The sequence below is a fragment of the Balaenoptera ricei genome, chromosome 1, assembly GCF_028023285.1.
Source record: "Balaenoptera ricei isolate mBalRic1 chromosome 1, mBalRic1.hap2, whole genome shotgun sequence".
Lineage (NCBI taxonomy): Eukaryota > Metazoa > Chordata > Mammalia > Artiodactyla > Balaenopteridae > Balaenoptera > Balaenoptera ricei.
The window spans coordinates 44,774,773-44,787,743 of NC_082639.1; the positions used below are offsets into that span (position 1 = coordinate 44,774,773).

The 12,971-nt window shown below is 55.1% G+C and overlaps 1 protein-coding gene across 12 annotated transcripts in view; it reads right to left on the reverse strand.

Moving 5' to 3' along the window:
• LRP8 (LDL receptor related protein 8) overlaps positions 1 to 12,971 on the reverse strand; it is an 81,064-nt gene that overhangs the window by 35,886 nt on the left and 32,207 nt on the right. For all 12 annotated transcript variants that reach the window (XM_059922804.1, XM_059922767.1, XM_059922795.1 and 9 more), the window contains exons 3-4: positions 8,084 to 8,206; positions 263 to 391 (exon numbers count right to left, since the gene is read on the reverse strand). In XM_059922804.1, coding sequence (XP_059778787.1) covers positions 263 to 391; positions 8,084 to 8,206 — 252 coding nt within the window. The remainder of the gene's footprint in view (positions 1 to 262; positions 392 to 8,083; positions 8,207 to 12,971) is intronic.

Sequence of the window (12,971 nt, forward strand, 5' to 3'; positions counted from 1 at the left end):
GGGCACTTTTCCTCGCTCGTCTGAGCCTCAGTTTCCTCACCCACAAATGGGGAATGATAATGGCTGTTCGTGAGGTGGTTGTGAGGATGAAAAAGAATGTCTCTCCAAAGTGCCCGGCCATTACTAGTGTCCTGACCGTTACCTTTTCCTCTCCACCTGCCAAGCCCCCTGGAGAACCTGGCCCCTCCCCACAAGCGGCCACTGCTCCCCAAGGCTGCCTGACTGTGCTTGGCAAACCCTGGGGACCTGACCCCGGACTCACAGGTGGCACAGCCGGCCTCGTCCACTCCACTCTCGCAGTCCTTCTCCCCATCACAGCGCCATGAAGCAGGCACACACTTGTGGCTGGTGGGTCCACAGCTCAGCTTCTCTGCGGGACACACCTGCTTGGCTGTGGAGACAGACACACATGCATGGCTTAGCCGAGGGGGACACAGGGCATGGTGCCAACCGGTCCTACTGCCTGGCTTCAGCCACCGGGCCCGAGGCCCTGGGAATCCACCAGGGCCTTCCTGCCCCATGTCTCAGTTTCTTCGTCTGAGAAGAAGCCCCTGTCTTCCCCTAAGACTTCCTGAATCCTGTAACTGACCCCACCACTGCCCTGCCTAACACCCTTTCATAGCCCCCTGGCCCCTGGCCCTCAAGGCCCTCCTTGATCCAGCCAACCCCCGCCTGCCTCACCGGCCCGACCTTCCACCCTTCCAAGCCTTCCCTTTAGGCTCCAGCAATGTGGAGCCGCCTTGCCCTTCATGAGTCTCTGCCATTTCCAGCTGTGTGCCCTTGGGTGAGATATGCCCCATGTGGGCCTCAGTTTGCCTTCCAGATCAGTGACTCCATGATCTGAACCTGCAGATGTGAAGGGCTCACCAAGGCCCCAACAGCTCCCTCCAAGCCCCCTTCCCTGGTGACGGTGCTGAGGCCGCTGCTGAGAGCGGCCGCCGAGTGGCAGGGCCCAGCGGGACCACATAGCGATAATTACTGCAGCTGCAATCAGAGGCTGACTCAATCAGGGGCTCGAAGCCCCAGGGTTGATTCTCAATTTGGAAGAAAGAATGAGAACCCTGATCAGGCCTGGGGATGGCTCTCATCTTGAGCGTCCCAGAATGGCCCACGTGACAGACCCAGCTGAGGCAGATACATCTCAGACCTCCGTGGCTGGCTCCCTCTGCCTTTCAGGGTGTACACGAGGCCGAACTCAGTGGTCTCCAGGATGGGCCAGGCACAGTGCTAGATGCTTCCATTTAATCTTTACAACAACCCAGCAGGGTGAAGATTATGTCGGGGCCTCCAGCACGAAGGTCGAGGCCATGGGATCTGGAGCTTGGCTGCCTGGGTTCAGCTCGGTCACTCACTGGCTATCCACCTTGGCCAGCAATCCTTATCTCTGTGCCCATAAAGTGGGGACAATACTATTCCCTATCCCACAGGATTGTTATGAACACCTACGTTAATGTCTGTAAAGCACTTAGAACGCCCAGCCAGTGCTCACCAATGATACCTACTATTACTCTCCACGCGGAGCAGCTGAGGACTTGTTTATTGTAACCCTCAGTGAGTAGCTATTGAGCACTGCTGTGTACCAGACATGGCACCCATCACCAGGTCCTAGTCACACAGCTGTAAAGAGCCGAGTGAGGATGCAGTCAGCTGTGTCTGATGCCAGAGGCTGGACACAGTCCACTGCACCCTGCAGGTGGCAGGTCACTGGTGCCTTACCCTCAGTTTTTCTCTCTGATCTCAGACCAGTTTTTCTTCCTCCTCCTTCCATAGCTGGGGTAAGAGGCCACAAGAGATGGAGAAAAGGGCACAGACAAGGTGGGGTTGGGAGCGGGTATCTGAGTCAAGGCCCCCAGACACTACTACGCTGTGGGAGAGGAGTACCTCGGACCCCTAACTGTGGACCCCAAAGTTATCCCTAGGAATACATTTCACAAACATAAGGCGACCTGTTGGGAATACGGGATTCACAGGATTCATTTTACAGAAATTTCCCTTTACAAATACTGTCGTGTAGAGCCCTGGAAAGCACTGACACTCAAAGACCCTTTACGAAGGCCTCCTCGGGGCGGTAGTGCAAGGTGGTAAGGGGCCTGGGAGTCAGGAGAGGGGCCCAGAGCACCTCCATCACCCAGGCACTGCAGGACCCGAGAAAGCACTTCCCGCTCTGGGCCCAGCAGAACACGAGGGGGCTGCAGCGACCAGCATGTCCTAGAGTCCTGACTAAGGGGTGGGTGTGTGAGGGCTGTTAGAAGTGCAGGTTCTTTGGCTCCAGCTCACTCTAGACTGAATCCAAACTTCGAGGGCAGAGCCCAGGCATTTTAGCCAACTCCCCCCACTCCACCTCCCCTGGTGATTCTCATGCACCCTATTTGAGAACCCCTGAGTTATCATTCTACAAGTCTAAAAGATATAGGATATTTCATCTCTTAAATTCACTCCCAGAAAAGTGATAGAGGAGGTTCTGTATGTTTGTAAGCCCCTGAGGGAACCATGGGATGGAGGGACAAGGCAGCCATATATCCCTGCGCCAGCCCTTAGGAAACAGAGGAGTTGGCAGGGAGCCACATTTACTGAGCACCTACAGTGGGTCAGGCTGTTCCATTCTGAGGAGCTGATATTTTCCCATGTCATCCTGACCCTCATCCTGCCAGGTAAGCAGGCCCTGCAGGCTGTGAGTGCAAACTCCAGGGGCACCATTCACAAAGATCATCATGTCAGTGGCACCCCTGGAATGGAGCAGGGCAGTGGTCCTGCAGGTAAGCACTCCATTTTACAGATAAGGAAACTGAGGCTCAGAGAGACCAAGTAACTGGCCCAAAATGCACAGCAGTGAGGGGCAGAGTCCCAGTTCCTTTGACTAAAAACCGTGCCCTTTTCCATCAAACCCCTCCTGCTCCTGTGGGTAGAGAAGTGGCCCAGAACCAGCCCCAAACTCTCCGCCCAAAAGCCCAGGTGACTGAAATGGCCCTTGACCTGTCCACACCATCTCCGGGGGCCTGGTTCTGCATACCCCAGTGCAGCAGGCAGCTGCTTGAATTCTGAATGAATATTTATACAGTTAATTGCATAACCTTTCAGCAAGGACAATGATTAAACAATCCGTCTGCTTCCTTTCTTTATAATTAATAAGACATTTGCTGTGTCCCTAAATAGACAGCTCTAATTACAGGCTCTCGAGGATTCAGCAGTGCCTGACACCAGCCCTCCTACCCTCAAAGAGCCAAGGCACCTTCTTGGAACGCCGGGACACAAGAGGCCTTGGAGGTCACGCTGAGGAGCAGCCACTGGAGTGACAGGAGGCAGAGGCCCAGAGAGGGGAAGTCACCTGCCCGGCTACTAGAGGCTGGGTGTTCCAACTGCTGTCTCTCCTAGAACCTTGCCGTCTCTGTTGGGATGCAGCTGTTCCCCAAAGCAGGACACAGACCTTGCCCCGTGGGCTCCTGGGTGATGCTTCTCACCGCCCAGCCCTGGGAAGTGAGTCTGGGGAGTGTTGATGTGCAGTATCTCCTCACGAGGTGGGTGCTATTATTACCTCTATTTTACGGATGGGGAGAGCAAAGCCCAGAGAGCGAAAGTCATTTGCTTGAAGTCTTGTGGTGAAGGGCAGAGCTGGGCCTCTTCCCCAGGTCCCTCAACTCCAAATGCACTGCTTAACTTGTGGCACTGGACACTGCACGTGAGAAAAGTAGGCCCCACCGGTCTCCTGGCAACCCTGGGCTGCAGAGGGGTCACTGGAGGGAGGAGGCTCACTGGACCTTTGCTCAGGCAGAGTCTGCGAGATGGCAGATGGCCGTCTGATGTCCACTTTCAGGATAACTAAAGCTAAAGGTCCCAGGCAGCACGACGCAGGAGATAGAGCATGGGTTTGGAGTCGGACAGGCCTGGGTCCAAATCTCATTTACTAACATGAAGGTCCTTCAACAAGTTACTTAACCTCTCTGCACCCTGGCTCCCCTCACCTGAAAAAGGGGCTACATAATCTCCCAGAGTTGGTGGGTGGTTTAAATGAGGAAACATGGAAATCCCTACACTCAGGGCCTGGAGCAAACTTGGAACTCAGCAAACAGTTGCCCTAGTTTTATTTCATGAAGTGCAGATACAAAGGGCTGGGAGGGCCCTGGTCTCACCCCTGGGGATGCACATTACACATTATTAGAGTCCACATGGCCTGCCAGGACGCAGCGTCCACCCCTGAACTGAACACCTCTCCCTCTCTCCACCTCTTGTCCTCTCTTGCCCTCTCTCTCTCCCTCCCTCCTTCTCTCTCTCTCTCTCTCTCTCAGAAACAGATGCCGCAAGGGAACCCTCTGGCCTGCTGTCCAAGTAACCCCAGGTTCTCCGAGGCAGGAGTGACAAACCCCACTGTCTCTCAGACATCAGGAATCCTCCAAGTCACCAAGGGCCTGCAACTGCACCCTGGAGTGGCCGGAGGCATTTATAAATTCCCAGAGAAGCCTGCACCAGAAATCCAAATCCAATGGTACTTTCTCTAATTTATAAGTTCACAAATTAACAAAAAGGGAAATGTCTGTTGAATAAAAGAATGAAAGTGCTTGACAGCTACTTATTGAGCAAGCACATCTGCATTGTCAGGTCACGAGAGGCATAGGGACAGACAACCTCCACACGGGGACTGCCAGCTCCGAGGGGACAGAGGCTCAGGCAGTGGGAAGTACAGGGTCTAGCTGCTGCCCCAGGAAGCACGACATGGGACGTCCCACTGTGCAGAAGGGGGCAGTTACACCAAGCTTCTTCTCACAGGGTCAGCTGGGTTGGCCTCTAACTTGCTGGGATCTCAGAAAATCTCTGGTGTCTGATAGGAAGGTGCGCTTGGTTAATCTGTGAGGTCCCCCTTTCAGATGGGAAGGCTCTAAGATGCATGAATAAAACCTCATTTTCAATAAGCAGCACCCAGAATTGTAACTCATTCACCTTGAACTAACCTCCCCACCCCCATCCCGTGCCCCTCCCAACAGATGCCTGAAGGTGGATCACAAACGGCCTCAGTCAAGTGAGCTATATTTAGAGCTGAAATGCTACTTTCATTAGGCACATGTCCGGGCTTTCCCACTGGGACTCCAGGCTCAATTTGATAGACACAGAATCCAGAACCAGAAGGAAACAGAGCTGGGAGAAACCCCAGGCAGCTAGGGGCAGATGACATAATGGGGGAACACAAGAAGGGGGACCTGCTCCCAAATCCCTTTCCCTTCCATGCAAACCCCTCTCACTCAGACTATTCTAAGGCTTTAAATTGGGGAGCGGGCCTACAGTCAAAACATAATCATAAAATAACACTGCCATTTGCTCCAGCACTGACACTTTGTGTGCATATTTTTCATTTGATCCTCATAACCCCCCATAAGGTAGGTACCATTACCCCATTTTGCAGACAAATGAACTGAGGCTCAGGGAGATTGGACAATTTGCCTGAGGTCTCACAGGTTAAAGGACCTAAACCCAAATATATCAGACATCAAACCCACTACCCTTTACTACTGCCTATAATCTTTCTTTGCAGGTGGGCAGGGGGCTCTATCCTGGAAGCTGGCACAGTCCCCAGGAACCTGGTAGGCTGTGGAGGTTGCTATGACAACGCCAATTAAATGGGCTGTGAATTGGCTGCTGGGTTCTCACTTGGTCAGGAGTCTGTGAGCAAGCCTGTTACCAGGTCCTGAGGCTGTGAGCAAGCCTGTTACCAGGTCCTGCTCCTGCAAATTCTGCCTGACCCTCAAGGACCCACTCTGGCTGCCCTCCCCCAGGCAGCCCTCCCCACTTACAGACCTTGCCCACCTGTGACCAATGTAACTGTGCATGGAAAGTGGATTCCTGGGCCTTGTGCCCCAGCTGGGTACAGGCAAGGGAGAAAGAAGGCCTCAGAATCCTAAGAGTCCAGGAGTCTTAGAATCACAGTCTTTGGAATTCTGGACTGCTAGAAACTAGGGCCCAGGGAGGGGCGGGAAAGTATGCAGGACCTCACAGTGAATCACTGGGAGAGCCCAGAGGAGAGCTGGGCCGCCGACTCCCAGGTTGTGGCCTTGGTGGCAGCTCCCACGGAGCCCCCTGTCAAGCCTCAGAGACACTGCGGAGCCTGCCTTTTGTCCTGGAAGGCAGACCAGCCATGAACCACCTGTGTGTCTAGGAAGCAGGGCCCTCAGCTTCCCTAAGCCTCCAATTACTCAAAAGTCAGAGTAACCGTGCTCTACAGCTGAACACAAAGCAGGCCTGGGAGGCAGGAGGCGTGAGGCCCGAGGGCACCCGCACAGCCCAGAGGATGGGAAGGCAGCAAGTGCTGGGACAGACGAGAGGGAGGAAGACAGAGGGAAATGTGGGCAGGTCAGCAGAGAGAGAGCCGGCAAGAGGGAGGGTGAGGAGGGGCAAGCAGGGAAGGGAGGCAGCCTGACAGTGCAGGGCTGGGCAGGAGGGAGATGAAAAGGAGCATCAGTGCAAAGAGACAGAGACCTGGGGAGGAGGGGGAGCCCAGCTCTCAGGCAGCAGGACAGACCCCGGTAACGACCCTGATGGTGCTGCCCCTCCCCTCCCACCTCCAGTGTCCAGGGAAACCGCAGGCACGGGGTCTGGATGACGGAGCTGATTGCCATGGTGGCCACAGCCCCCTGCCCAAACACACACTCTGGGCTGCACACAGCTCTGCCCTATATTAGCCGGGCAGCCTTGGGCAAGTGGCTGAACCTGTCCCAGCCTCAGTTTCTTTCTCTCTAAACAGATCCACCCCCCCCTCCCCAAGGTTGCCAGGAGGATGAGTCACAAGTGGGCGTGGCTGGGCTTTGTTCCTCCCAAAGCGAAGCTCAGGACAAAGCACTGGGCTGCCCTTGGGCCCAGACACCTGGGACTGCACCAGCTTTGGCTACTTGGTGGGGTGAGGGAAGAACAGGGCCTGCAGCAAGTCTGGGGAAGGCAGGGCAGCTGTGCAAGGAAACGAGGGGGTGCCCTGTCTCGGGCGGGGATGGCTCCTGCTCTCCCTTTCTCTGTCCTTTTCTCTTTCTCTCCCACGGAGACTGGTAGCTCTGTTGCTAGGAGACAAGGAAACCCAGTTATCACCAGCCGCAGCCCTAGATGGGACGCTGGCCTCCATTGTCCCCACCTCTGCCTCTGGGGTGACTGTGACCCTTAAGGAAGATCTGGGACTGTGACTCGCAGGTCCCTGCCAGCCCCCCCACCCCCAACCAGGTCCCCCCTGCCCCGCCCCCTGTCCTCCACGTGCGGCCCCCACCCCAGCCTTTTGTCTCAGGCTCATTCTGCTGAAGCTCTGCCTCCGGGACCACCGGGTCCTTCCCTGCCCCCGTCTCATCTCCTCTTTAATTTAACAAATGTCACGGAATGACCTGGCGGGTGTAAGTTTGCTTTGAGGATTAGGTCCTGGAAAAGAAATCGTGGAGAGACAAAGCCTGAGTATGGGAGGTGGGCCTGGGGCTCCGCTCTGGCCCTCGCCTCGCCCCTGGCTGTCTTCGCTGCCATCAGCCGGCCCAGAGCAGAGGACAGAGCTGGGGCCTCAAAGTTCCGGCTGCGTGGCCTTGGGCAAGTCACTCAACCTCTCTGAGCCTCAGTGTCCACCTCTGCAAAAGTCAGAAAGTGACAGTACCTGCCTCATGAGGCCGCTGTGGGAATAAGATGAATGAAAGCATACACCGTGCTTAGCACACTGCCCACTACACAGTGAATGCTTGATAAGCACCAGCTGCCATTAGCACTATTAGAATTATGATTAGAGTCCTCAAAAAAAAATAGTGGGGGAGGCTGAGGGGAGGCCTGGAGGATGTGCTCTGGCTACTTCTGGGCAGCAGGGCACAAAGGGGCTGTTTCTAGCTCCTGGAACTACAGGAGCAGGGCCCAAACCGCCAGAGGGCTGGGAAGAAAGTCCAGAAACAGGTCACCAGAACCAGCAACTAGAGGCACCGGACTGTCAGCCCGGAGCTTGCAAGGGCTCAGCACAAAGTGAGTCTGAGGCTGTGCATGACAAATCACCTCACCCGAGCCTCCCAACCTCCCAACCGGGAAGACGTGATGAGGAAACTGAAGCCCAGAGCCAGGTCCCCTCCCCCAGCCTAGGGGCAACACTCACTGCAAGTGGCCTCGGACTCGTCGGACCCGTCGGGACACTCCTCCTCGCCATCGCACTTCCACCGCTCTCGGATGCAGTGGCCGTCGTCACAGGTGAAGTCGCTGTCCGCACAGGTCTTCTTAGCTGCGGGGCAAGGAGAAGAGCGTGAGGGGCCTGGTGGGCACAGGAGGCTTTTCTAGGACATACACTCAGGTGGCTACGGGGTGACCAGAATGTGCTGGTCTGCAAGCTGGACCACGTGACCTCCCATGGCCCCAGGAGGCCACGAGTGCCTCCCTGACCAAGAGGAGAGGACAGGAGAGAAAGGCTTATTCATTCCACACCAGGAGGAGATGGGCAATCCCTGGCCTTGCTCTCCAAGTTCAACAAGGGTGACAGGATACATCCATCAAGGGAATGCCCATTCCCATCACACCTCTCTCTTCCCCCCAAGTCCAGGTCCACTGTCACAGCCTCCAGGAAGCCTTCCCTGATCATATACAGTAGCTGCCTTAGCCCCTTCAGCCGGTTCTCAGTCCCTTTACCTGCCTTTCCTGCTCCCCACAACCAGACTGAAGTCAAGGCTCCTTCTGCAAGCACCAGGGAGCTGGTGATAATAAATCATAAAAGTAAATGATCACCTTGTGGCAAGATTGATGAGGTGTGTTTTGTTCAGAGCGAGGGAAAGAGAATCTGTGGGCAAGACATCCAAATCAGTCTCTGCTCCCAAGGCGTTTATGGCCACACAGGGGGTTGGAATCCCAGCTCTGCCTCTTTCTATCTGTGTGACCTTGGGGATGTTACTTAAGCTCTGAGCCTCTGTTTTCTTATCTATATAATGGAGAGAAAGAAACAAAGGGCTCCAAGGAGAAGTAACAAGAAGTTATAATGTATGAAGATCAGGCAGCAGAGACCCTGGCACACAGCAGATGCTCAGTAAGTAGCAGCTATTGCTGTTTTTATGGTTTGAGTCTTAATTAGAAGCAAAGGAAATGGGGTGTTCTGTGCCCTCATAGGGGATGTACGCAGCAGGTCGGACTCTCACAGCTGGGAGCAGAACTGGGACAAGAACACAGGGACCAACAGGGTTTGCTTTTCTCCCTGTCGCTCCACTGGCCTGATACTCCCCCAGTGCAGGGATTGCATCACATTCAGCACAGGACCCAACTCAGGGTAGATTTCAGTGCAGGGCATTGAACCCAGCGGAAACGTAGCTGCCCAGCCTCTGCTCCCACACCTCCAGGGCCAGGCTCTCCCTCTCCCCGGGAAGCTCCTTCCCAGTGACCAGCCTTGGGTTATGTAAATCCTCCCACAGGCCCTCTGACCCCCTCTGGAGCCACATGACTTCTCCCCCTGAGCAGCCTAACAGGGATTTGGGGACAGACGCTAGGCCTCCTGAATCCGTTCCATTTCTGCCTTTCTTTTCAATGAAATCCTTGCAGTACATCTGCATTCTAAGCTGAGCTTTCTTCACACTTTCCTTAGAAGAACATCTCTGCCTGTGCAGGGCTGGAAGAAACCAGAGGAATCAGAGTCTACCTACAGATGGGGGCCTGAGACCCAGAGAGAGAAAAGGGCTGGTCAGGGAAACACAGGAAGGAAGGGACAAGAACGAGCTCACTTGCCTCCCAGTCCAGGACCCCCAAAAAGCCCTCCCTGAGCCCTGCACTGAGGGGTCGACATGGGTGATAAATACCAATGTGGTACTGCCTTTTGGTAAATCACGGCTTATAATGCATCAGAAAGGAAGTATAGTTATGAACCACGGCACCTGGGGCATTTCCTAATATGAACACCAGAGTGCTCCTTCCACAGGAAGCTCAGCATCCAAAAAAGAAACATATATTCCAGTGCTTTCTTTTTCCTGTTCTAACATTCTCCAAGTGCATCCTGTGTGCCAGTCTCTGTGCTAGGCACTTTACCAGGAAACCCCAGGACAAAGGGCCTGTTCTGTCCTCACTTGACATGTGGGGAAATTCAGCCCCAGGGTGTTAAGTTACATGCCCAAGGTCACACCTAGGTGGCAGCAGAGCCACAGTTGGACCTCACAGTCAGATGTCCCTCTTCCCCACCGTGGCTCTCCAAACAAAATGCCCAGGGGCATCAGATACGGAAGAAAAGCCCAAGAATAGGTGGGAAGTCCATGGAAGCTTCAGCTCAGCGCTCAGTGAGCTTGTGTCTGTGCCCTGAGCACACTGATGAGAAGTCCGCCCAGCCTGTCAGCACGAGTGCATGACCAGCAAACCCCAGGAGAGCAAGGCAGGCTTGACAAAGAAGGGGATGGAGGGGCTCCATCACTGGGCCTCGGCCAGCCAGTTGCTCGCCACGGACCCTTTCCTCCCTGGCATCCTGGGAGCCTGGGAGTCAGCTTGGCTTCCAACAGTGTGCCAAGTCCTGACAGGCACTAGGTAAAGAGGCCAGAGCAGCCACAAGCAACATCACTGTCCTGAAGGGCAGCACTGAGGCCAGGAAATGGCAGGCTCGGGTGCATGTCCCATGGTGGTATTTTGGGGAACAGACCTGTTTCACTGTCATGACCAGTTTGGACATTTTCCACCCTTGCTCTGCCCTGGCACCTTTCACTCAATATCCCAGTGATTCCTCATAGCAATCCTGGCAGCTGTTGTTAATCCCATTTTACACAAGAGGAAATTGAGGCTCAAAGAGGTGAGGGTGGTAGGTGGCAGAAGTGGGATTTCAAGTCCATGTGGCAGCTTCCAAAGCTTGGACTCTTTATACTAAGTCCCTTAGCCACCTCAGCATTATCGGGCAAAGAATGAGGACCCCAGAGAGGCAAATGCAGTTGGACAAGATCCCAGAGGCTGCAGGACAAGGCAATGTGGCGGATCCACCACAGACCAGAGGCACCTGCATGAAGGGCTCCCCTGGAATGTGCCCAGAAATGTGCGGTAGAATAAACCTGGGCCTGTGACAACTTATGCTTTGCTAATGGACCACCCTGGGGAAATTGAGGCAGCATGGTCAGTTTCAGGCTGGGGACTAGACTAAACCACCTTGGCGGACCCTGTGTGAAGTGTAACCACGTGGAAGGCTTTGGAAGCAGAGCTGAGCCTGAACCCTGGCACGGCCACCTCCTCTCTGGGTGACCCTGGGCAAGTTCCTTCTCTCTCTGGGCAAGTGAGGATGGTGGCTTTCCCAGGCAGCACTGCCACACAAGGTCAAAAGGCAAAAAGGGATCTGAGCAAGCATCCCAGTGTCAGGTTGTGCAGTGTAAAGAGCCCAACAGCCCCTTGTCAAGAGGCTACATCAGCCCCGCCAAGAGATGAGGGCAGGGCAGTCTTTTGAAGCTGTCAGAGCAAACCATGCCAGCCCCCACTCTCCTGGCCTTGGCAGCCTTGGCTCCAGCTTCCAAGGTGATTCCCAAGCTGGGCTCGAGGCCGTGGCTCTCTATTTCCAGGGATTTATGTCCCTCCACGCCAGTCACCCCTTGGACAATTCCCACCTCTGTGAATCCCTGTACTCCACAGCCCAGGAGCAGTACACAGTCATCCAGGATCTGCGACATCATAATCTGGTGCCATGGCAACAGATGGGCTGCCACAAAGGACTTGGGATTCCTAAGGGCAGTGGGGAGGGGCCAACCCCAGGGCAGAGGGGGAGAGAATGGGGAATCCAGGACAAAAGAAGGGGGAGCTGCTAATTATAACAAGAACGCAGGCCAAGGAAAGCATCAGACTGCTCACGGTTGATGGAACTCTGTTCTGCCACTTGTGGTCTGTGTGACCTTTTGCAAGTTACACAATTTCTCTGAGCCTCACTCTCTTCACCTACATTCAGGGATAAAATCTCTGCTTCAACACACAGGGTTGTTGTAAGAAGCAAACGGGCTAAGGATGGTGCCAGGACCTTATGAACTGAAAAGCAGAAAGGTGCAAGTTTGCGGCGTGTGAAGTCAGCAGCCCCAGCTGCTGTGTGTGTGACACTGGGCTCATCAGCCACATGGGCCTGCCTCCTCATCTGGATATGGAAGTGTGGAGCTGACTGAATCTTCAGCCCTCTGTGCTCAGAGTCTACGATCTTGCGAAATTGTTATGATCACTCATCACCTCCCAGCTTCCCCGTCCCCAGAAGCGTCCTGCCCCGAGACAACGTGCATGCTTCATGCTGTTATTCCCCACCCATGCTCATCCTGCGGCCCCAGTGCAGACAGGAGGCTTCAAAACAAAGATTAGCCAGGACTGCCAGCTGGAGCTGCTCAGTGTGGCTTCATCTTGGCAATCACAATGCTCCGTCCTGTCAGAGCCCAGGGCCTTGAAGTCCCCTCTGCGGCTCTCCTGTTCTAGAAGCTGAAGCCAGGCCCAGGGAGAAGGGGCTGCTCCAAGGCACAGCACGTGTCTCTGGGAGGGCTGTACTTGAGCCCAGGTATTCTGACCCCCAGTCCCACTGTGTGGCCAGGAAGCCAGGCAAGGGCTACCCAACCATCCCAGGGGTCAGGGAAGGCTTCCTGGAAGAGGAGACTGTGTTCAAGGAAGAGAGGTCATCCAAGCTGTGAGAGTGAGGAGAGCAGAGAAGGGTGTTCCAGGGAGAGGGATAACAGGCCATGGGGTGTGGAGGAGCCAGCGGAATGGCCATTTGGGGCTGGGGAGGAGGCAAGTGGCAAGGGACCTGGGAGCTCCACTAGGCCAGGGGCCAACTCACCCCGCATGGCACCAGGCTGCCCCTCAGAGGCCCAGTGCAGGGACCTGGCTTTCCCTGAGCTCACCTAGGGACTCACCCCGCCCCTGCTGAGCACAGGGCAGCCAACAAAACCCATGGCTCCAAGCTGCCTGGGCCTCCTTCAGGATTTGGCGTGTCCATGAACACGGACCATCAGGCCCTGGCAGAGGAAGAGAGAGGCAGAGGGCAGGGCAGAGAGCTGCAGGACCGACCATCCACCCAGATGTTTGGG